The sequence below is a fragment of the Centrocercus urophasianus genome, unplaced genomic scaffold (genome assembly GCF_019232065.1).
Source record: "Centrocercus urophasianus isolate 14NV4802_14NV808 unplaced genomic scaffold, USGS_Curo_1.0 seq_1245, whole genome shotgun sequence".
Classification (NCBI taxonomy): Eukaryota; Metazoa; Chordata; class Aves; order Galliformes; family Phasianidae; genus Centrocercus; species Centrocercus urophasianus.
The window spans coordinates 1-24,545 of NW_024884415.1; the positions used below are offsets into that span (position 1 = coordinate 1).

The window sequence follows — 24,545 nt, forward strand, 5'->3', positions numbered from 1 at the left end:
GATGATCTTGAAGGTCTTTTCCAACCTGAGCAATTCTATGATTCTATATTCCTATGTGCTCCGTTCAGGCCCTGGAAGGCCACTATAAGGTCTCCTTAGAGCCTTCTCTTCTCTGGGCTGAAAAGCCGCTGTTCTCCATCCTCCAAAGCAGAAGAAATTGAGCAGAGGAGGCGGGCAACCAGCATGGCTAAGCACGGACCTGCAGCTTAAACTGAGGGCAAAGAGAGAGATGTACAGGAAGGGGAAGCAGGGTTGTGCAGCCTGGGAAGAATATCAGGACGTTGTGCACATGTGTATAAAGATGATCAGGAAAGACAAGGCACAGATAGAGGCGAACTTGGGATGGGATGTGAGAAATAACAAGAAGGGGCTCTGCAGGTACATAGGCAGGAGGAATTGGATGTAGGAGAGCATTACACCTCTGCTAAATGAGGACGAAGAACTGGCTTCCTCGGACATGCAAAAAGCTGAGGTGCTCAATAAATGCTCTGCCTCGGTCTTCACTGGTGGTCAGGCTTCTGCCCATGCCTGCCTGCACACTGAAGCTCCAGGTGTGGGTGAAGGAGCGGATTCCAACCCGCTGTTACAGTGGAACAAGTGGGAGAGCTCCTTGTGAAGCTGAATGTATGTAAGTCCATGGGGTTGGATGATAGCCATCCTGGGGTTCTGAGAGAGATGGCTGATGTGGCTGCTGAGCTGCTCTGCATCATCTGCAAAATATAACGGCTGTCCAGTGAAGTCCTGGTGACTGGAAAAAAGGAAACGTTACTCCCATTTCTAAGAAAGGGAGAAGGGAGGACCTGGGGAACGACATGCCAGTGAGCCTCACCTCTGTGCCTGGGAAGATCATGGAGCAAATGCTCCGAGGAGCTGTGTTAAGGCACATATAAGATAAAGAGGTGATTCAAGACGCCAGCATGGCTTCTCCAAAGGGCAGACCGTGCCTGACCAATCTGATGGTCTCCTGTGATGGAGTGACAGCATCAATGGACAGGGGAAGGGAGGTGGATGTCATCTACCTGGACTTCTGCAAGGCTTTTGACGTGGTCCCTCACCACATCCTGCTCTCTAAATTGGAGAGGTGTGGGTTTGAGGGATGGACTGTTCGGTGCATTAAGAATTGGTTGGCTGGATGCAGCCAAGGGGCTGTGATCAATGGCTGTGTGTCAGGGTGGAGGCCGCTCACAAGCGGTGTCCCCCAAGGCTCAGTCTTGGGACCGGTGCTCTTCAACATCTTCATCAGTGGCACAGATGATGGCACTGAGTGCAAGTTTACAGACAACACCAAGCAGAGCAGAGCAGTCGATATACTGGAGAGAAGGGAGGCCATCCAGAGGGACAGGCTGGAGAAGTGGGCCCATGAGAACCGAATGAGGTTCAGTAAGGCCAAGTGCAGGGTGCTGCATGGGGTCGGGGCAATCCCAGGCATTGATTCAAACTGGGGGGGATCTCCTTGAAAGCAGCCGTGTGGAGGACTTGGGGGTCCTGGTGGACGAGAAGATGGACATGAGCCAGCAGTGTGCGCCTGCAGCCCAGAAGGCCAACTGTGTTCTGAGCTGCATGAAAAAGGGGCGGCCAGCAGGGACAGGGAGATGATCGCCCCCCTCTATTGGCTCTTGTGATGCCCCATCTCCAGCGCTGCGCCCAGGCCTGGGGCCCCCAGTACAAGAAAGACGCAGAGCTCCTGGAACGGGTCCAGGGCAGGGCACTGAGATGTTCAGAGGGCTGGAGCAGCTCTGCTGTGAGAAAGGTTGAGGGAACTGGGCTTGTTCAGCTTGGAGAAGAGAAGGCTCTTGTGGTCTTCCAGTATTTGAAGGGAGCGCATAAATAGGAGGGGGAACAGCTGTTTGTGAGGGTGGATGGTGATATGATGAGGGGGAATGGTTTTAAAGTGAGACAGGGGAGGTTTAGGTTGGATGTGAGGAGGAAGTTTTTCAGCCAGTGGGTGGTGAGGCACTGGCACAGGTTGCCCAAGGAGGCTGTGGATGCCCCATCCCTGCAGGCATTCGAGGCCAGGCTGGATATGGCTCTGGGCAGCCTGGGCTGCTGGTTGGCGACCTGCACACAGCAGGGGGTTGGAACTGATGATCTTTGTGGTCCTTTTCAGTCCAGGCCGTTCTGTGATGATTCTGTGATCTCACCAAGAGCACAGTGCTGCCCAACACAACCTGCAGCCTTCCTGCCCTTAGGCGTGCTCAGAGCAGAGCTGCTCTGGGGGTTTTAGCTCAGGGTTTGCCACAGCCCTTTGGTTCAGGAAGACAAGTTCTGCCCTTCTACTTCACTGCGTACTTCTATTTCTAATTCCTTAATTGCAGATTGGTGCACACACAGTCATACATCAGCAGGACATCCCGTAGTTCTATGATCAGTACACGTGGGGGCTGCCCTGCGAGCTCTGCGAAAGACCATGGTGGCCAACAGACGGCCGTGAGCCAGCAGCGTGCCCTGGTGGCCAAGAAGGCCAACGGCTCGGGCGTGAGGCTCGGATGCGGGACCCCTTGCTCCGCCCGCTCTTCCACAGCACCGGGCAGCGCCGGGATTCGAACTGAAGGCCCTACCCTCAAGCTCCCGCAGACGTGCGCCGCCCCACGCTCCCCGCGCCGCGGCTTCGCCTGGCGCCTGCGCGGCGCGAACCGGAAGCGGTTATCTCCCGCCGGCAGCATGGCGGCCGCGCGCTGCTTGCGGCTGTGCGGGCGCTGGCGGCCGTTCCTGCTGGGCTCCGCGCGGCGCCGTCTCCCGGCGGCCGCCTCCTCCGTCAGCCCCGCGGTCCCGCCGGGCCCCGCGCCGCCGCCCCGTGCCGCCCTCAGCACCGCCCCGCGGTGGCAGCGGTGGAGCTCCGGCGGTTTTGCGGGGAGCGACGGGCTGGAAAGCGGCGGAGGGGGCGAGGAGGGCGGCGGCGGCGGGGCGGACCCCGGCGGGAGCGGCCCGGTGATGACGGCGCTGACGCCGCTGATGGTGCCCGAGCATTTCCCCAACGTGCCGCTCATCGCCGTGACGCGCAACCCCGTGTTCCCGCGTTTCATCAAGATCATCGAGGTGGGCGGGGGCTGCGGGGCGGCCCGGCGTCCCCCGGTTGTTTGCCGGTCGCTTCTGCTGCGGGCTCGGCGTTGGGCCGATCGCTTTGGGCCGCGGGGCGGTTCGGGTCGGAGGATCACCCGTCCCACCGCGCCGCACCGCGCTGCTCGTGGCTCCGTCCATTGACTGAGCGGGGCTGACGCTGCAATGCCAGACGGAGCGTTTGGCCGTCTGAGAACGTGGATTCGTTCGAGGGGTTTCTCAGGGGAGCGCTCTCTCCGCCAGCTTTTCTAACTACGCTTCTCCACGTTGGCCGCCAGTTGCTCGTCACGGATCCTTAGGGTTGGAAGGGACCTTTAAAGGCCATCTCACCCCACTGCCCTGCAGTGCATGGGGACACCGCAGCTCTGACAGGCTGCCCAGGGCCTGATCCAGCCTGGCCTTGAGAGTCTCCAGGAACAGAACATCCACCACATCACTGCAGCCTGTGCCACCTCTGACCAGAGCCACCATACAGGCAGCACTGGCACTGTTGGCTCTGCTTCTTCAGGAACTGATAGGCAAACAGAAAGGCTGAGCACCTCATAGTGAAGCTTAGAGAGCAGGGAATGCACAAGTTTTTGTATTGGAATCATTAGGTTTGCAGTCCTGCAGAACTTCTGTATGGAAATGGTTGATATCAATGCTCTGTGATCTCAGCACTTCTAAGCTGCTCTCCACTCCCTGTGCTGGGTGCAGGAGGGGGCTGGAAGTCAAAGTGTGAGAGCTCATGGCTTGAGCTGAAGAGAGCTGAATGTGTAAAGCCAGAGCTGCGTGCACAAGCAAAGCACAACGGGATCCTTTGCTTCAGGACAGCAGGGCTCGCCTTGTTTATTGGGAACACAAACATTTTCTGAACATCCCCTGGTTCTGTAATTCAGTGTGACATCAGGTGGGATGGGATATCCCCTTGGCCAGCATGAATCAGCTGTCCCAATGCTGTCCCCCCCACAGCCCCACACCTAAAACATCCCCAGTTCTGTGCTGCACTGCTTGGCAGTGTGTTACCTCTGCTATGTTAATCAAAAACTCACAACACAGCGACTTCTTAAATATTCAGTGTTAGTGTCTTCTAATATTCTTCCATTTTTATGTTGCTGTCTTTTAATGTAGGCAAGATCAGAAGAAAGATTAGACTTCATAGTTCAGAGGGTTCCACCATGCGTGGTTTGGTGTGCTGAGGGTGCAAAGCTGAAGGAAAATCCTTACCTGACTGTGCTTCTTGTTCTAGGTGAAAAATAAGAAGCTTGTTGAGCTGCTGAGGAGGAAGGTTCGTCTTGCCCAGCCTTACGCTGGTGTTTTCCTTAAGAAGGATGATAAGTAAGTTGTTTCTCTTCATCTTTATGGCAGTGAGATGTTTTTGTGCCTTTACACTAGAGGCTGTGCTCTGAGATTCCTTGCCTGTCATAGCATTCCAGTAACCATGCTTAGACCTCCTCTTAGCACAGCATCCATTGCCACCAGCATTTTGTTGCTGGAAAGGCTGCTGCTGTCTGGGAGGGGCTGAGCATGCAGGGATGTGCAGAGGGGCTGCCTAACCGTGAGGACAGTGTGAAATCCTTGCTTCCGAATGCAGGTCAAAGTTCTGCAACCAATTGCTTTTTTTCCTTTGTTGACATTAACCCACTCTTTCTCAAGTTTCTTTATATCTTGTGTTTTTTTCTTCCTCGATAGCAATGAATCGGATGTGGTGGAGGATCTGAACGAAATCTACCAGATGGGAACATTTGTACAGATCCACGAGATGCAGGACCTGGGAGACAAACTGCGCATGATCGTCATGGGGCACCGGAGGTACTGAAGCTGGGGCTGGAGGCACTGGAAGGACTGGAGAAGCACACCTCCCTCTGTCACTGTCACCACGTGTTTCATGTGCAGCTCCTGCGTGACAAGCTTTTGTTACTGCACTGTGTTCTGATGCTGCTCATTCTCTGTGCTCTTGCAGGGCGAGGCAGTTTCACCCCAAAAATGAAGAGCTAGCACACATCATTCTCCCATAAGCCATTAGGTGATGCAAGCAAGTATTTGTTGTTCTGAGGTTCATCAGTTTCTTTGGAAAATACAGCAGGAAAAAAGGGAGAAGAAAAAAGAAAAAAGTGGTCCAGAACTGTAATTGTGATTGTCCTGGAAGTGGATTGAGTGAAACAGGATTACGCACGGGGCTGTAGGTTTGGCTGTCTGTGCTAAGTGTTTTGAGATGAGACAGTGTGGAACAGCAGCTCTAACAGCCTCAGGTAACTGATTTTGGGCTGTGTGCTGCTTTGAAGCTTTGCTTTTTTTTTTCCCTCTTGCTTTGCTGCACCAGTTCTGTTTTTATCTGGACAGCAAAAAATAGGTGGTGCTTCTCAGAGCTGAGTTTGCCTGAGCTTGCCAGGAAGAGGGTGAGATTTTGGTCCCAGTCTGGAGAGCTATGGGTCGTGCTCTGTGTTTTAGATGTCTGACATGAGGCTGTTGGTATAAGAGGCAAAATTCAAGGAAGTTTAAAAATATTAACAGGGAAATGGATTTTGTTTGGAAGGTATAAGGCCGTGCATCTAGCCCTTCCCTTTTAGGGCTTAGTAGTTAATTGCTATAGGATACACTGTTGGTTTGATCTCTTCCAGTATCATCATGTAGGAAATAGAGTGGATGGTAGAATTTTGAATGTCTAGGTATGGAAAGGTTTCATGATACACAGGGAGTTTAGAATTAAGGTTGGTACTGCAGCAGGTGTGGTTTAAAGCAAAGGATTGATTGTTAAGAGTCAGAAGAGTGAAAAAGCAGAACAGGATGTTCAGAATGAAGGTGAAGGAGTGAAGCAGCTTTTCAAGAAGAACAGGAGGGGGTGGGATTCCCCTTCAGATCGTAGGTTCGTATAGAAAGCCAGCAGTCTGAGCAGCCACACTCACAGTGATACCTTATTAATCGTCCTGTCTGTGTGCTGTGATGTTTCAGTCTGCGATCCAGAGCTTCGTCGGTGTGTATTTGTTCACCAGGTGATTTAGCTGTGGGTTTGTTAATGGTTTTGATCCTGGCTTTGCAGTTCGGCAGCTGATCTGAGCAGTAGAGCTGGTGATGGAGATGAGTCCCTGCTGTGCAGCTGTTCAGCCTGTGCTTGTGCTGACCTGTGGAAGGGCATAGCAGCAGCAAGGTGGCAGAGGGGAAAAGGTGTCCACCACCTTCATCCCAATGCAGAACTGCACTGGAGATTCTGAAAAGCCTTCAGTATTACAGACGAATGGCTTTTTCTTGTGCTCGAGTCGTTTAGCAGAGCAGGCTCTCATAAAACGTAGTAACCTCTGATTATCAGGACTATGTGACAGATAAAGGTGTTGTTCAGAGTGAGCAGTTGTCCTTAAGCTTCATGAGGTGAAAAACCATTCAGCAGCCAAACAGAGCAGTTTTGTGGTAATTTGGGCTGAGATAAAGCCAGTTCTGTCCTATCAGTGGGAGTTAAAGAGAACATTTCAGGTGATTTTTTTAATCCTGGAGCTCTTTGCTTTCCTACTTGAATGACTTACAAGAACTTGAGGAAGGAAATGGAAGAGCTACAATCTGGGAAGGAGATTCCTCTTCCCTTCCTTCTTTCTTTCAAGTGCCCCTTTTCCTTCAGTCTTCCTGTGACTTTTCCAGCTCCTCCTACTTTTATTAAGGAACCTTGTTAGACCGAACCTGCAGAGCAGAAACAGAAGCAGCTATTTTTGTGGCTGGTTAATTTTTGTATATTTCTGCTCACTTGTTGTAAACTTATTTAATAAGACCCACTGGTATTTACCACTCGAGTGTTATGGTTTTGCTAAGTGACACCTTATTTTAACAGAGTGAACCAAAAATTAAATCTTACAGAAGTGTCTATTATCAATTAGTCACCATTGTCAAATATTGGCATTTCAGCTCAAAACAAAAGGCTTTCCAGGCTGAAGCTGAAGTCACATAGAGGCAAAGGAGAACTGATTGTGTTTGGTTTCCTTTGGCTTTCAGAATCCGAATAAACCGGCAGCTGGAGGTGGAGCCTGAGGAGCCTGAGGGCAAACAGAAGGTGAGAAGGAAACAGAAGCGCCCTAAGAAAGAGGCTGAGGAGGAGCCTGGAGCAAAGGAGCAAGCTGTGGAGGTGGTGCTGGATCCTGTGGCTGCTTCGTCGCAGGAGGTTCTCATGGTGGAAGTAGAGAATGTGGTTCATGAAGATTTTCAGATCACAGAGGAGGTGAAAGTAAGTGAATTGAGCATACCAGCCTTGACCTGCCCTGTGGATGGCATCTGTGTTGCTTGCTGAAGAGTTCTAAAATGAAGCTCAGACTTCAGGCTTTGGAAAACAGTTCCTTCTTCTCTTAGGGAATTTTATGAAAACAGTGAGTTCTCCTCAGAATGGCTCAATTCCTTAGAACCAATCACTTCCAAAAATTGCCAGCTGAAGAGACTGAGCTGTGCTGAAGTCTGTGTGATAACCTATGTCAAGTTAAGTCTTTGCCCCATGGTGATCTGAGCGGTCAGCCTGACTGCATCTTGTGTCCGAGCACAGGATACATGTTGTGCATGGAGAAATTCTGCCCCTCCTGCGTTGTCTTCTTGCCTCCTAGGAGGAGTAACTGTGCAGCACGAGCAGCATTTCAGCACAGCACTGGAGATGAGTGGCCAGGGGCTGCCTGTCTGGGCTCCCAGAATGGGGAAGTTGGGGAATGTTGTGTTTGTATTCATCAAATCTTTCTTGTTCTTACAGGCTCTGACTGCAGAAATTGTCAAAACAATCCGGGACATCATTGCCTTGAACCCTTTGTACAGGTCTGTGTTTCCCATGTGTGCTCTGGGGATGGAGGACCCTAAGATTTCTGTTCCCCTTGGCCTTTTGCTGTAACAAAAAGGAGACACTCACTGAATTGCTGCCCAGAATTTGGTTTGGGAGTTAGCATCTGCTGTTGGAAAGTTTTGAAAACCTTATGCAAAGCTTTAATATCTGTAAGGAGAGCAGGACGTGGAGCAGATGGTGTGGGTGTGAGGGGAGCTCACTGCAGTAAGTGCTGCAGCCTTATGCACGTGTTGTGGACGTGAGGCTCAGCAAGGCGGGTCACAGATTGTGAACATTTCACATTCATAGCTGTATTTATCAGTGACCATTGCTTTTGTCAAGGTGTGTATTTGTCACTGAACACAGCTTTAGTCAGACTTTTGAAAGCTGTTTTGCTATGAAGCAGAGTTGCATTTCATTTCCTCTTTAGATAACTCAACAAGGCTACTCCTTTATGAACGCAAGAATTTACTGAACATTTTGGGTTTTATCACCATTTTTTCCAGGGAATCTGTACTTCAGATGATGCAAGCTGGACAGCGTGTGGTAGATAACCCCATCTATCTGAGTGACATGGGTGCAGCACTGACAGGGGCAGAGTCACACGAACTTCAAGACATCTTGGAAGAAACCAGTGTAAGATGAAGCTTTCAACTCATGCTGTACTAGCAGAAGTGTGCCTTTCATTTGTCATAATTTCTCTGGCAGCCTCAGTACAGAGTGGGCTCCTGTGCTACATTTGGTGGTAGGTTAATATCAGCTCAGAGATTCCTGCTGAAGGATACAGGGAGTAAGTAATAATCTGCTTTCAGGGAGGGTCTGGATGCTCTGTGTCTTTGTGACAGTTGTCTCTTGCACTGTGGTTGCATGTTGCTGAGTTGGTCTTTCTACACCTGCAGGTGCTGTGGGGCAGGGAGTTGACATGAATGCAGTGTCTGACAACTCATTTTGCATCTGTCATTTCCAGATTCCCAAACGGCTTTACAAAGCCCTTTCCCTTCTAAAGAAGGAATATGAGCTGAGCAAACTGCAGCAACGTCTTGGAAGGGAGGTAAGCTTTCAAGTCAGGTATATCTTACACACATTTATAGCATGTCCATCTCTTAATAGTACAGTACTTAGCACTGCCAGTGGAGAATTTTAAAACAAGACCATGGTGCACACTGAAGGAATGACATTGATGCAGTTAATAACTTGATACTCCTCTGCAATTGGAAACTTAATTTTCGTGCTCGTTTGGAAAAGTAATACAGGATCTGCTATTGAATCTGCTTCCTCCTGGAAGCCCTGCAGGCAAAGGAGGGAGGTGATGTAGAGAAGCAAAAGGGGTTTTTGGAGAGCATACTGTGCTTGTCCTACTTGATTTTCTTCTCTTATGAGAAGGCCTAGAGGACAAAGGGAGAACAGCAAGTACTTTTACACTGACTTCAGCAAGGCTGTAGTCATGGTCTTTGGTTTTCTTTTGGACAAGCTGGGATGATGTGGATTGGAAAGATGAAACTCTGAGTTTGGTGTAGATGCTGTGAGAATAAAATGAGCACAGTGAGATTGGAAGTGGCACAACAAGCGGCCGTTCCTTTAGATGCTGCTGAAGATCCCTGCTGTATTTTCAGCCTCCAAAAACTCAGAAGTGCTGGAAAGCATTTGATGTTTATTGCATGGTGCCAGGAGCAGGACAGTCACAGTGCTTGTTGCTGTGCTTAGGTTGAAGAGAAAATCAAGCAGACGCATCGCAAGTACCTTCTCCAGGAGCAACTGAAGATCATTAAGAAGGAGCTGGGTCTGGAGAAAGAGGACAAGGATGCAATAGAAGAAAAATTCCGTGAGCGGCTGAAGGAGCTGGTGGTGCCAAAGCACGTGATGGATGTGATTGAGGAGGAGCTGAACAAATTGAGCTTGCTGGATAATCACTCCTCAGAATTCAAGTGAGTGCGCGGCTGTGTCCTGTCAGGTTAGTTAGGAGAATAAGAGCAACCAGCCCAGTTCTGTTAAGCTCTTACCCAGGGAGTTTTTCTCTTTTCTGTCTTAGCTGCTTTCTCTGGATGTGTCGTAATTGCGCTCCTTCCTTGCAGCCTAAAGCTGCACAGAAGTGCTGTGCCATTCCTTTCTCCTCATGAAAAGTGCAGTGATTCCTGCCGCCCTTAAGTGTTGCTCTTCTCTCTCCTCAGATGTTTTCGTGAGATGCAGGAGAAGAGAAGCAAAACTCAGCTCCTGTAGTGCTGGGGCAGGGCTGGAGCTGCAAAAGAGCAGCTTTTATCTTCTGTCACATCATCTGTGTGTCAGAAACTGAAATTGCTTTGAACATTCATATCTGTTGAGGTGCATCTGCTTTGCACTGAGCAGTCAGCACGGTCACCAGTGCAGGTTTGCAACAAAAATATTTGGCAGGAAAACACCAAAGCTGCACACAAAGCTGGTATTACTTTTTCAGGTCTAATTCCAGCATTGCTGTTCACCTGGTGGTTAACAGATCTTTCAAGCCCTTTTTGCTTCACTACAAATAGGATTTTCATGCAGCATTTACTGTGACTGTTCTGGTTATAATATGATAATGTGGGGTTATTGTGGCAGACTGACAACTTTTGTCTCCTGAATGATGGAATCAAAAGGGAGTAAGCTGCTGAGGGAGTTCAACAGAAGAAAATCACCACCCAGGCCAAGGTTCTTGCTCACATATTTTGGTGTTCTGAGACAAAAGTTTGCATTCTTTGGGAAAGGGGCAAGGGATTGAAGACTGCAGTTACAGGCTAGCAATGCCTGCCCAGGTAACGGGTATTTTCATCATCTGCCTTTTATGAGTCTGATTCATCCTCCGCTTTTTGAGGGGTGAAATTGTTTTGGAAGACAGTGGAGGAAGGCATGGGTTTGTTGCTGAATCACTTTGTTTGTTTCTGTCAGCGTTACACGGAACTACTTGGACTGGCTGACATCCATCCCATGGGGTAAATGCAGTGAGGAGAACCTGGAGCTGAGCAGAGCCCAAGCAGTTCTGGAGGAGGATCACTATGGGATGGATGACGTCAAAAAGCGAATTCTGGTAAGGTGGGAGTAGGCAGAGGGCACAGCTTCAAACTCAGCCCAACATCGGGTGGTTTGGTTACGTTTCAGCTCGCAGCTCTCCGTTAATTTTCGTTAGATCACAAATCACAAAAAGCTGCAGGCACGTTCTGGTGATAAGTTAATGTGTTTAATTGCTATTGGCAGTGAAAGTCACGTTCTGGTTTTGAATGACAGCGTATTCATTTTGTTACTTAAATGCTGAGGAAATGAATAAATATCCCAGGGAAGCACTGCCAGGATTTTGGTCAGTGCACTGAGAAGTTCCTGAAGAGGTTCATCGTGACAGGCAAAGCTCCTGCCTTCCCAGAGCACACCAACCCTCAGTTGAGCAGGGGAGGAGTGTTAGCCAACAGTGAATTGTTGGTGTACATTCTTAGGCATCCTAGAATGTTGCTTTTATTAAATTGTTTTGCTCTGATCTGGAGAGAAAGATAAAGGCAGTGAAATGCTTTTTCTCTCAGGGGAATTCTGGGGTAACTTTCCCCCAGCAGTACCCAACAGCAGGGACTTAATCTCACTATCTGATTCATTATTTTAAATGATAAATACTCTTTGGAGTGGCAGACCAGCACGTTGCTCATCAGTTCCTGCAATGTTCATGCTGACTAGCCTGACAGAAGTGCACTGAGTTGCATCATGCAGGTCTGTGGCTTTGATTACTAATAGAGTAATTCCATGCAGTGGCAGAGTCCTACCAGTAACCTCAGCATCTTCCCCTGCCCTCCCCAGCTCTTTTGAGGAACTATTTTGTGTAGGATGCTCATTTTGGAAGCACTGCTTGACCCGATAACAGATATGTTTTTGTGTTGCTGCTGTATTCCTGTTCATTTTTGGTGCTTCCTTTGCTGTGCAGGAATTCATAGCAGTCAGCCAGCTGCGTGGGTCTACCCAGGGGAAGATCTTGTGCTTTTATGGCCCCCCTGGGGTTGGCAAAACCAGCATTGCCCGCTCCATTGCCAGAGCCCTGAACAGAGAGTATTTCCGCTTCAGCGTTGGAGGGATGACCGACGTGGCAGAAATCAAGGGACACAGGTCAGCATGCTTGGATTTGTGTTAAAGTTGTGCAAATGGGAGCATGACTGAATTTGAACAGTGCGTGTGATTTAATTCTCTGTTCTGCCAGCTCCTGCTGAAAGGGTTTGGATGCAGGAAGAGGAGAAAGTTAATGCAAAGGGAGGGATTTGTTGTGATCGTGTTCCTGCCTCGAACTGCAGTTGGTTCTTGTGTGTTCTTACAGGAGAGCTTTGGAAAGTTGTGTGAGCTTCTCAAAGGCATCAGGCTTAGATGCCAGAGTCATGTTTGTCTACAAATGCCAGCACTTGAGGATAGGAACAGCTTGAACATGGTGATTTCTGTGTGTTCAGGTGTAACTGAGGCCAGGTTTCTGAAGGATCAGGAGGGAGGAAATCTTTGGAACAAGAAAATGCACTGTAATGGTTCTTTAACCCAAACCAACAAGTTGCTGTTCAATGCTCTCTGTGCCCAGCCTCACCTTTTGCTTCTCTCTGCCTTAAAAGAGGATAAAACTAAAGCTGAAAGCTGCAGGTTCAGGAGTATTCTGCCAAAATTCAAGGCTGCTCTCTACAAAAAACAGAGTAGATGGGTCTCAGTGCTTCTCGTGGCAATGGAGAATGCTTTGGTAGACAGATTTTGAACATCTTTCCCAGCAGGATAAGCCTGTTCCATCACCTGCGGGTGTTGCTGGTCTATGCTGTACTTCACAGTTCCCCCCTAAATGCAGTCTCTGGTAAAACAGGAGGACGTACGTTGGAGCAATGCCAGGAAAAATCATCCAGTGCCTGAAGAAGACCAAGACAGAGAATCCCCTGATACTGATTGACGAGGTGATGTCTGCTCTTTTTGGTTTTGCTGTTAAAAACCTGCTTGGCAACTACTGGCTCCTGCAGCTGAAAGATGCAGCAGTGATGGTCCTAAAAGTCACAGATTTGGTGGGGGTGTTCAACTGTGCTGGGCTGTAATGTTTGGGTTACAGAGATGCTTCGGACATTTGTTTTCTCTTCCTATAACAGACCTCAGCTTTTACATTTCAGTCGTTCCTTTCCTCTTCCATTGCAACTATTAGATTCATGAGGATCACAGCCAGAGAATTCAGTAGCTCTCATGTTCCCCACCACTATTGTACATGTGATATTAAATGTGTCACTCTCTCAGCAAGTCTGAAACAATACTATAAGAATTAAGATGCTTACAGTCAAGTTTAGGTCTGCTTTGAGAATAGGTAGGAGCCAGGTCTTCCATCCTACTGCTTTGCACCAAAGCAAGTAAGGACAGGGTGTAACAGCAGGGCTTTAGGGCAGACCAGAAGCTTCTGTGGCTTCATTGTGTGCCATGGCTGGGAAAGACCAACAGCAGATGGCCTGGGAATGGAACAGAGGATTAAGCAGCAGTTGTCTGCCCTGCTGTTCAAGCCCTGAGCCTTGTCAGTGCATTGAGTGCTCCTGCCTGTGGCGGAGGCGAACTGGGGGAACCCACAGAGAACTGGTGGAATGGTGGTGGCTGTTCATAAGCACGTGAAGGTTTTGAGATGGAGCCCTTAAACAGTGCTTGCGTGGGAACCTGCTGCCATGAGAAACTTCTGACTTTAAATCTCGTCTCCTGCAGGTGGATAAGATAGGAAGAGGATATCAGGGGGATCCATCCTCAGCCCTGCTGGAGCTGCTGGACCCAGAACAGAACTCCAACTTCTTGGATCATTACCTTGATGTCCCTGTGGACTTATCAAAGGTATTTCCTCTCTTCTGCAGTGCTGTGGAGCTGCAGGGTATGAGTGTATGTCAATGCACAGATCTGCACGTGGCAGCAAGAAAAGTCAGGAGTCTGTTTTTCATAGTGACAGGCAGAGTTGCTGTGGTTTCTGCTGCTATCTGACTTTTGTATTTGGCTGCCTTTACACACATAGTTCTAGAACCCAAAGCTTTGTCTGCAATAAAAACTAGACTTCACAGAGAAAATAACCTTGCTCCAAACCTTCAGATCCTGCTCCAGCCCATCAGCCAGAGAAACACAGCAGTGAGGGAGCAGTGCTTGGAGTAAAGCAGCAGGTCACCTCATAGGATCTTGTGCTTCCAGGTGCTTTTTATTTGTACTGCCAATGTAACAGAAACCATTCCAGAGCCGCTGCGGGACAGGATGGAAGTCATCAATGTGTCAGGATACGTCGCAGAAGAGAAGCTTGCAATTGCAGAGGTGAGAGGAACTGCTTCAGTGATGTGCTGTGAATTCCATCTGATAAAATGGTTTTGGCAATGTCAAGCTTATGTATTTACATCCAACCATATCAACTGATAGGAGGCATGTGGTATGATGGACAGAGATCCCCTAATTTGAAACAATTCCAGCATTCTATAATAGAGAGGCAGTGAACTCTAGAGAATGGCATTGAGCTCATGGCAGAACAAAGGTGGGAAATTGGAGCCATTAGGCTTTTCTCCACAAATGGACAGAAGGATGTGTGCATGTTCTCTTTCAGAGGTACCTGGTCCCTCAGGCACGAGTTCTGTGCGGTCTGGATGAAAACAAAGCCAAAATCACATCAGATGTGTTGACTGTTCTCATCAAGCAGTACTGCAGAGAGAGTGGGGTGAGGAATCTACAGAAACAAGTGGAGAAGGTGAGGCAGAGCTGTGTAACCGTGACCTCTTTGCTTCAGCATTCTAAGCTCTTTCTGCAGAAACAAATCCCTGTCTCATACAGGTACTGAGAAAATCAGCCTATAAAATTGTGAGTGGAGAAGCAGAGATGGTCCAGGTGACACCTGAAAACCTGCAGGACTTTGTAGGAAAGCCCATCTTCACCGTGGATCGAATGTATGAAACCACTCCTCCAGGCGTGGTGATGGGTTTGGCTTGGACAGCTATGGGTAAGAGTTGTGCAGGCACAGCGTGCAGTGACACAGTGACCTGAGGGTTAATCGTGTTACCAGGGAATTTGTTGATCTTCTACGTTGGAGTGAGGCTGCAGGTCCTGAAAGATAAATGCTGGCTGGAAAACTCAAATGTGTGTCTCCATCTTCATGTCACTGTCAAAAACTCAGTCTAGTCGTTTTGTTTGAATTTCTCTAACCAAATCCAGTGAAGCTCTTCTGCCATTAGCAATAGTAACTTCTGGGGCTTTTTAGATTCTGACTTCCATTTTCCTGAAGATAAGAGCCTTTTTTAATTAGCCCAGGCTGATTGTGACTTCTCTTCGTGTGCTGTACCCATGTGAGCCACATCCATTACAGTGGCAGTGATTAAAAGCATAAGCTTTGCTAAGAGCAAGGACCAAACCTTAGAAGAAGGAGGTGCTGTTCTGACTTGCAGCGTGCCTCAGCTGTGCTGTATCTCTCCAGTGATGTGTCACCATGGCTTTCGGTGCCAAGGGCAGATGCAGGCATTCCAGCACTGACTTGGAGTGAGCGAAGGCAGTAGTTACGCTTCACTGGACTGCTCCCCTGCTTATTTGGGGTCCTGTGTGCACCACTGAGGAGACTTACAGCACACGTTAAAGGATTAGACGTCCAGATGTGTTCCCTGTGTGTTTAATTGGCTTTGGGTGGGATTGAAGTCCTGGAAGTGGTTAGAAAGGAAATAATTGTACAGTGGAGAAGGTAAACAGATGCACTGGGAAGTAGAGCTGACAGGTGTGGTGTGAGCATGTCTTACAGCCAGGAAGTGCCTACAAAGATTGCTTCCACTAAATATGGGCTGTGTCTATGGGTGATTGTGAGGTTTGAAGGAGCAGTGAATGGGGACCATCAGTGCAGTCCTGTTGAGATTTCTAGCTAAGCTTTCTGAAGGGATTTGGGGAACAGCTCTCAATTGCTCTTTCCTCAACAGTTCTCATTAGAAAGCCTTGACTTCAAATTCCTCTCACAGTGTCTGCTTCACCAAAGCCACCTGCTTTGATTTTCTTTAACCTTTCTCAGGATGTTGTTTTTCTTCTCTTTCTCAGGAGGTTCCACTCTGTTTGTTGAAACATCCCTGAAGCGACCCAAAGACAAGGAGGGCAAGGATGGGTCCCTGGATGTGACAGGGCAGCTGGGGGACGTAATGAAGGAGAGTGCCAAAATTGCTTACACGTTTGCAAGAGCCTTTCTGATGCAGAAGGAGCCCAACAATGACTTTCTCATGTCGTCCCACATCCACTTGCACGTCCCAGAGGTGATCTGATGGGGAAGTCAGAGACATGCACGGCTGCTTGCCTGTCACACTTTAATGTAGTCCACGTTTTCCCCGTTGCTTCTTCCAACGCAATGGGAACCTGGTTGTTGTTACCTGATGATTGGTTTCTTGGAGGATCAGAAAGCAGTAGATGTTTTCTCTGCCTCTGTTCCTCTCCCATAGCTGTTTGTTTCTTCTCAGAGATCTGTTTGACCTCAGATCCATGCAATCTGTCACTAACTGAGGTTTTGCTGGGTAAACTGAGCAGTATTTTCTGCCTTGTTTTCAGTATTGCTCTCCACTACTTTGTGATTCTTTATCTGCCCTTGAAATACTGCTTCTTGTTCCCATGGTTGGCTTAGGCCAACAAAAAATGTCAAGGTATTGATGCTCATTTTTTGCTTAAATCAGTTATTCAAAATCCTGAGCTTGACGAATATCACAGATGCATCAGGCCAGAGATCAAGCTGTAGGCTCAGTTTATTGTTGTGAATAAGATGAGGAGTGGCACGGTGTCACTGCATGTGCCATTTCAAACAGTACTTTCCCCAGAACCTTTGTGCAGTTAAGTGCAAGACCCCCAGAAATTGCTGCTGTGTTAAAACAGCAGTGGACAAAGGTATTGTCTAGTTTTGCTGGTCTGCAAATGGGTTGAAAATATTTTTTTTAATTATTTTTTATTTTTTTGTCAGGGAGCAACACCAAAGGATGGACCAAGTGCAGGATGTACCATAGTAACAGCACTGCTGTCACTGGCCATGGATTGCCCAGTGAGGCAGAACGTGGCCATGACTGGAGAGGTGTCCTTAACTGGGAAAATTCTTCCTGTGGGTGGAATCAAGGAGAAGACCATTGCAGTAAGAGCTCATGTGGGCAGAGGCCCATGTTTGTCTTGGGGGCCGGGCACAGCGGGTTTTGCTCCTGGAGTGGCAGAGAGAGGCAGTAATGTGGAGAAACCTGCTGGTGGGAGTGGGCATCTTGCTGGTGTCTCCAGGCGTGAGGAAGGAGGTGAAAACCGAGGCTGCTTGCTGGATTTTTCTGTTCTAGAATGGAGGGGATTTAGAACTTGGAATTGCATTTCATCACTGTGAGCTTTTTCTCTGTAAAACATTACGAATCGGCACAGCAGCCCCAGGTGTGCTGTCACTGTTCTGCTAACAAAGCTTGCAGTCCATGCAGCTGCTCCAGGGCGCCTTGGGGCTGGGGGAGCTGCATGGCTGCAAGGCCCTGACTGCTTTCTGTAGGAGGGTAAAGCCAGATGGTGCTCCTGAACCAGAGTGCTTGCTCCTTTTCCAAAATGGGAAGGAATCTCTGTTCCTAGTGGACTGATGGATTTCTAGGACTGAACACACAGACAACATAACTTTCTTTCTCCCCATAGGCGAAGAGGGCAGGTGTTACCTGCATCATTTTGCCGTCAGAGAATAAAAAGGATTATTATGACCTTGCTGGATTCATCACAGAAGGACTGGAAGTGCATTTTGTTGAGCACTACAAGGAGGTATTCGATATAGCGTTTCCAAAACAGGATTCGGCTGCAGGATGATGCCCAACACCTGGGGCTGGAGGGAGGTTTGTCCCTCAGTGCTCTGCCTGACATGGGCTGATCCTGACGTGGGACACGGAGCTATTGCTGCTGCGCAGCTGCTGAACTGAGCGAGGGCTTTGGTCGAATGATGTATTTCTCCCCCTTTAATACTGAATTACGATCCAACTTAAGTATTTCCAATAAAATGAAGTTGTGAGATTTTACCAGAGGAATGTGCATGTTATCAGCCACCAGCAGCAGAGCTACTTCAGCCTCTTACACTCCAAGGAGATTTTATAGTTATTTCACTGCACACCAAACATCTGCTTCAAGGAGTATGAACACAAGTGAACACTGTACTGGCGGATGAGGAGTTCCCTGGAACATCTCCCTGCCTTGGTGGGGAATGCTGGAACTCTCGTGGGACACAGAAGCAGAGCTAGCACACTGTGTGGTGGAGGGACATGGATCTCCCAGCATAAGCCGTAACTCTAAGCTTAAAGGGAGCACACTGGGACACAAGAGCAGCCTGCTCAGTACCAGCAGTGAGTTCTGCACACCACTGTTGACTCTTCACCGCAGCAGCTGAATTATGTTCAGAGTGAAAAAAGGAATGAAATGTGTGTGTCTGTTGTGTATGTCAATAAACACAGGCTTGGGCTTGAGAGTTTGAGCGCTTCACCTTAGGGTGAGCTTTAGAGAAACTGAGTTTGAGTAGGACTTATTAAATAGAGGAAGAGAAATTCCAAGGAGCATTTGAAATGTATTCCTTCCGCTGGAAGAACTGCACTGTCCTGTCCCATCTTTCAGCTAGGTGGGCTCTAGTAGGAAATAAGAATTTTCCTGCTGAAATTCAAGCAGCTTTTAGCGACTGCGTTTCTCTCCTGATTTGAAAACGTGCTGCTGAATGGGCAGAGACTGGGTTTTGAGAAAGGCAGTTCAGTTTGGATCACATTTTGTCTCAGTGGGGTGTGAGCAGGAGCAACTCCAAGATGAAATGAGGGGGAAGGGATGTCCCAGAGCAGATGAACCCCCTGGTCAGCCTGCTGCTGTCCTGGGATGTTTGCAAACACCACAACAGCCCTGGGGGACAGATGCACACAGGCTTTTTTATTGACCTTGCAGCTCCCAGGACTGGCAAGGCACAGCTCTAACCCCTGCCAGTTTGGGTTTGTTTTGGTGTTGCCCTAATTCCTGATGCAGAGTGCTGCGCTGTGCTAGAAAAAGTAGGCTCTGTACTTTGCAAAGTTCTGTCGCCAAAGCAGGGAGTGGGGGCAGCATTGTGTCTCTGATGATTTGGGTGCAAGCGTGAAGATAAAGCAGATTTGTTTGTCTTTGCTACAGGAGTGGCAGGAGGCAGGCAGCAGCTGCCCACCACTTGCAGCAGCCATTCCCTCTCTCTCTCAGCAGTACTGATGAACTTGCTTGTTCTGCCCTCCAGAACTTTCTCCTCCTCTTGCACCAATTCTGAGGCAGAACTATGAACAGAGAAGCCCTCCTGCTACCTACAGGCACAAGGAAGGAATGTTAAAAAGAGCAGAAATTCCACTTGGTAAGAATGGGCAGAAGAAGGGAATAAAAGAGCGATGCAAATTCTGGATTGCTGTATTTTAGGGATTGTCAGCAAAACCCCTCAGCATCCCCAGGAGCCGCCCAACCCTACGGCCTGAAGCAGGTAAAGCACTGAGCCATTACACTTCGTTTATCAGAAAGGGCTTTATTGAGCTCCAGGCCGTACAACTCAATCCTTCTTTGCAGCAGCTTTCCTCATGGCTGCCAGGACATTGCTGAGTTCTTCCCGCTTTCGCTTGGCCCGAATGTGAGTGCCAACCTGCAGAGAGCAGAGCAGCACGGTCAGCAGCGCCCAGCAAAGCAGAGAAAAGCAGCTGGTTGGCTTCAGGCATTCACTTGAGAAGCAAATGAGACAGTACTGCCCCAGCATAGATTTGAAGCCCAGCAATCTCAGCTGGCCAGAAGGAGCTGCTTCAAGTGATGCTTCAGTAGTGTTTCTACTCTGTTCTTGGGGGGAAAGGCAGAGAATGTTCCCAGCCATCAGGGCTGCCTCCAGTGAGCTCTCTTTCAAGTCAGCTGGTTAATGGCCCCCAGCCTCTGCCAGCATCGCTCTACCTTTCCCAGCATCAGTTCACAAGTAATGCAAGAAGAGCAATGGAAGTCTGAACTCAGGACCTCAAAGTGTCTCTCCAAATCCAGTATCTAAGTCCATCTCCCTCTCTCCCACCCTCCCTCAGGTCAGACACTAACTGCCCTAGCAACTGTAAAAAAAATAACAGAGCAGACCTCGAGATAATAGATAATAGAGCAGAGGACAGAAAACTGGCAGCTCAACCAAAGAGTTTCTGACAGCCTCATTCAAACATCAGCTTGACCCACCCGTTTCTTGATGAACTTCAGAGCACGTTTATCTTTGGAGACTTTCAGCAGTTCCATAGCACGTCGTTCGTAGGGCGCGAAGCCGCAGACCTCCCTGATCATGTCTCGCACAAACTTGGTGTGTTTGGTCAGGCGCTGTTGGAAGGGGAAAGAAAAACAACATTCACAATCAACATAAGCAGAAAAACAGCCAGTGTGCCAGAGCCACCCCTGCCAACAACACAGCCCTTCCACGTGCTCTGCAGGGCTCTGAACTAGTGGGCTGTGGAGACACGAAGACCTGACTGGATGCTGACCTGTGCGGCCTGTCGGGGGGAGCTGCTTTGCAGGGGGTTGGACTCAATGATCCCTCGAGGTCCTTTCCAACCCCTGTGATGTGCAAATTTAAAGCCACACATGCAAGTTTGGGGAAAAAAAAAATATCAGAATGCTGATGTATGATGTGTGTGCACCAATCTGCAATTAAGGAATTAGAAATAGAAGTATGCAGTGAAGTAGAAGGGCAGAACTTCTACTGGGCTAAAGCCCCCAGAGCAGCTCTGCTCCGAGCACAACTCAGGGCAGGAAGGCTGCAGGATGTGCTGGGCAGCACTGGTGAGATCACAGAATCATCACAGAACGGCCTGGACTGAAAAGGACCACAAAGATCATCAGTTCCAACCCCTGCTGTGTGCAGGTCGCCAACCAGCAGCCCAGGCTGCCCAGAGCCACATCCAGCCTGGCCTTGAATGCCTGCAGGGATGGGGCATCCACAGCCTCCTTGGGCAACCTGTTCCAGTGCCTCACCACCCACTGGCTGAAAAACTTCCTCCTCACATCCAACCTAAACCTCCCCTGTCTCAGTTTAAGGCCGTTCCCCCTCATCATATCACCATCCACCCTCACAAACAGCCATTCCCCCTCCTGTTTATAAGCTCCCTTCAAATACTGGAAGGCCACAATGAAGTCTCCCCAGAACCTTCTCCAAGCTGAACGAGCCCAGTTCCCTCAGCCTTTCATAGAGAGGTGCTCCAGAGAGATGTGCTACTCTGCTTTCTCTGAACAGCACCTGAGATGTTGGACATCTGCAGGCACCACCATTTGTATCAAAAAACAGGGCCATAGGAAATGCAGGGGTGCACTGCTGCACATCTCCAACACAACATGGCGTTTTGTGAACAGGTGACAGAAGCTGCAAACAATTTCTCCCATCAGCACACACATTTAGTGAGCCTCGCTCAGTAAGTCCCATTAGTGGTTATTAACCTGGAAAGCACCTGTTGTCATTACCTAAAGCACGGTGCCAGGAAGGCCTTCCAAAGTCCCCCAGCACGTTTTCTATTTTGCTGCCCACATTTAAGCTGTAATGTACACGTATCCATCTTATCCTTCCATTACAGGGCGCTACACTGCTAATTCTGCTCTCACTCGACACCTACACCCATGGATTTCATCCTCGCCATAATCTACACAGCCCCTCCACGCCTACCAGCACCCCTCCCTGCCTCTCTCCATCCCATCGCAGTTTCCTGCCCGTTTCCCACTGCTCTCTACCCTCGCAGCTCGATGCCGCTCGGCACTTTGCAGCCCGCAACCCTCACTGCCGCCAATGGCCTCTCCCGCGTATCTGCACCCGCGACCACCGGGCCGGGCCCAGCTGCGCCCCAACCCTCGGCGAAGCGCCGAACCCGCACTCACCCCTCGGCGGCGGCAGTGCCTCGGCTTAGACACGTTCTTCGTCACCTTGTAGCCCTTGTTGAGGCCGACGGCCATAGGGTAGCGGATCGCCATGTCTGCGGGAGAGAGCGGTCAACGCTGCGTCGCGGCCCGGCCCGGCCCGGCCCGCCCCCGCTGCGGGCCCCGATCCCCGCCTCGCTGCGGGCCCCGGCCCGACCCCCACGGGCGCGGATCGCGGCCCCGGCCCTCACCGGCCGCAGATGGCCGCGGATCCCGGGGGCTCCAACCAGCACCAACCTGCAGCCGCACCGCCGGCGCCGCACCGGAAAGAAGGAGCGCGCGCGACGTGCTGAGACAGCGGAACTTCCGGTCCGGCCCTAGAGGGCGCTCTATCCCTGGCGGGACCATAGAGACGAGCCGGGGTGGGGCGCTGGGCGGCCGCCTGGCGGCAGAACGATACCGCCGCTGATAGCGCCGCTGATAGCGATGCCGAGCGGTGCTGGCGCCGAGCTACAGGCGGGCGTTGCCGGCGGGTTGGTGGGGCCGTGGTGGGGCCTTCGGGCTCCAGGGCACGCTGCTGCCTCAGACCCGACCAGAACCCCAGGTCCCGTTCTGCAGGCTGCTGTCCGGCCTCTCATCCCCCGCCCGTAGCCGCGGCAGGGCTGCACACCCAGGGGCAGGATTCGGCCCTTGCTCTGGCTGCACTTCACGCTGCTGGGGATTGCCCAGCCCTGCCGTGTGTCAAGGTCTCTGCAAGGCCTCTCTGCCACTGAGGGAGTCAGCAGCTCCTCCAGTTTAGGGCTGTCCTCACACTCAGCATCCACTCGAGTCCTGCATCCAGACACCGTCTCCAGACCAGACCTCTCCTTACAGATAAAGCACTGGATCCCATAGAGAGGGGTGTGACTTAAGCTTAGAGAACACCGTTGATCTCACTAGATTGCTTTCTAAATGTCTGAAATACCAAATAAAAGCATAGGAACCAAAGAAGGGTTGCACTCCTGTTTATGCCATCAGCAAAATGCATGCAGTGTCTTTTTGTAGTTGGAGCTCCAGAGCAGCCTCTGGGAGACTGCTGGCATTGCAGAGCATTGCCTGAGTCCACAGCTACTGCAGCAGAAGCTGTGCTATGGAAATCATGGAGCATTTGCAAGAAACAGCATCAAACTGATTTGAGATTGCTGTCTACTTTGGTGGCCATCGCATGGGAACTGATTTGCACCTCCAAAAGAGGTAGAGGGTGGGGGCACCAAGCAGACCAGAAGGGAACTATTCAGGGGCCACCCCTGCCATGAAAGTGCCCTAAGAAAGCTGCAGCCTGAATCTGAGCCTGAAGTCTGAAGATCCCATGAGAGATGCAACAAGTTGACAAAACATGAGATTTGTGTGACATGTTCAACACAATGAGCTGTTTTTTACTTTCTCCCATTCCATGAGAGGTAAACACCTTCTCCCATATTTCCAGCACTTGCAAATGGTTTGCATCTCAGCAGAATTTCCCCCTTTAATTAATTCTCCGTGCTCTTTGCCCTATTACTCAGAGCTGTTGTAAGCAAAGTTCCATGAGGTGAGTACACACTTTCCCTATTTTATAACGTAACAGGGCAAAGAGCACGGAGAGTTAATTAAAGGGGGGAGTTTGGGGGCCTCTTCATTCAGCTATTTCTGAATCTCCTTTTTAGAGCTGGTAAAGGTCCCAATGACTCTGGGATGACTAATTCCTTTTCTTATATATGACTGTCTTTTGTGCTCTGTAAGGCCTTTTTCACATGACTCAGCCTTATCAAAGAATAAGGAAGGAAAATGTGGCCTCCATGCTAAATAGGACTAATATGGATAAGGCTGACTCAGTGCCTTTCGTGCTTTGGTCTACACCAATAGGTTCTCCCAGGCTTTTGTACCCATAGACAGGATGTTCTTGAGAAAACATCTACAGCTCTGTGGGATCAAACAAGATGGATACTCTTGGATAGTTGTGTGTCTTTTGTACAGTGGTGCCCAAATCTGCACACAGTACCCAAGGCAGTGCAGTGTAGAACAGGACAATCCCCTCCTTTGCCCAGCAGCGCCATTCTTGATGCACCCGAGTACAGCTGGCCTTCCTGGCTGCCAGGGCACACTGCTGACTCACGTTCAACTTGCTGTCCACCAAGAACCCAAAATCCCTTTCAGCAGATCTGATCTCCAGCCTCTCGTCCCCCAGTCTGCAAGTACATCAATGGCTGCCAACTTCATGGCAGCTCTTGTTGAATTTCACACTGTTGGCAATCACCCAGATCTCTCATTTCTCTAGATTCCTCTGCAAGGCCTCTCTACTCTCAACAGAGTCAACAGCTCTTCCCAATTTAGTATCTTCAGCAAACATGCTCAAAACACCATCAAGTCCTTTAGCTGAGTCATTTAGGAAAACTTAAGAGAACGAGCCTTAAAATCATCGAGGTTGGACTCGATGATCTCTGGAGGTCCCTTCCAACCCCTGCGATTCTGTGATTCTACGATTCTGCGAAAACGAAGCCCAATCTTTTACTACAACCCTTTTGGGCCCAACTCATCAGCCAAGGGCTCACCCATCACATTATGGTTTTGTGTAGCTGTATGCTGGACATTTTGTCCTGAATGATACTGTGAGAAACGGTATTGAAAGCTTACTGAACTGCTTGAGCAACCTTGTCAGAAAAGGAAATTCAGTTGTTAAACAGGACCTTTCCCCTCATGAACATGTGTGGCTGGGACCAATGACCACATTGTCCTTAAGTATTTTTCAGTAACTTTCAGCAACATTTTCTCCATCATCTTATCAGGAAAAGAAGTGAGACTGATGGGCCTGTACTTACCAATGTCTTCTTTCATGCCCTCTCTAAACTGGAGTGTTTGCTAGCTTCAGCACGATCCACACAGGCAGCCTGATGCCTCCCCTATGAGCTGAGACCTT

At 49.5% G+C, this 24,545-nt stretch overlaps 2 protein-coding genes across 3 annotated transcripts; one reads left to right on the forward strand and one right to left on the reverse strand.

Annotated features, from left to right (window-relative positions):
• The first annotated feature begins 2,924 nt into the window (after nucleotides 1-2,924).
• On the forward strand, nucleotides 2,925-17,790 carry LONP1 (lon peptidase 1, mitochondrial). The gene is made up of 18 exons (XM_042811268.1): nucleotides 2,925-3,036; nucleotides 4,286-4,374; nucleotides 4,729-4,848; nucleotides 7,015-7,243; nucleotides 7,751-7,812; nucleotides 8,323-8,452; nucleotides 8,784-8,867; nucleotides 9,521-9,741; nucleotides 10,715-10,853; nucleotides 11,730-11,908; nucleotides 12,633-12,720; nucleotides 13,499-13,621; nucleotides 13,967-14,083; nucleotides 14,367-14,507; nucleotides 14,591-14,756; nucleotides 15,830-16,038; nucleotides 16,731-16,895; nucleotides 17,420-17,790. The coding sequence occupies exons 1-18, from the start codon at nucleotides 2,932-2,934 to the stop codon at nucleotides 17,582-17,584; spliced, it is 2,532 nt and encodes an 843-aa protein (XP_042667202.1). The 5' UTR covers nucleotides 2,925-2,931; the 3' UTR covers nucleotides 17,585-17,790.
• A 1,477-nt stretch (nucleotides 17,791-19,267) lies between these two features.
• On the reverse strand, nucleotides 19,268-21,948 carry RPL36 (ribosomal protein L36). 2 transcript variants are annotated; one of them, XM_042811266.1, is made up of 4 exons: nucleotides 21,911-21,948; nucleotides 21,635-21,729; nucleotides 19,958-20,092; nucleotides 19,268-19,397 (listed from the first exon to the last, which is right to left on the reverse strand). In XM_042811266.1, exons 2-4 carry the CDS (start codon nucleotides 21,725-21,727, stop codon nucleotides 19,308-19,310), a joined length of 318 nt encoding a protein of 105 aa, XP_042667200.1. In that variant the 5' UTR covers nucleotides 21,728-21,729; nucleotides 21,911-21,948; the 3' UTR covers nucleotides 19,268-19,307. The 2 variants fall into 2 exon arrangements, with proteins under 2 accessions (XP_042667200.1, XP_042667201.1); XM_042811267.1 differs by having other exon boundaries at nucleotides 21,865-21,947.
• Nucleotides 21,949-24,545: the final 2,597 nt, after the last annotated feature.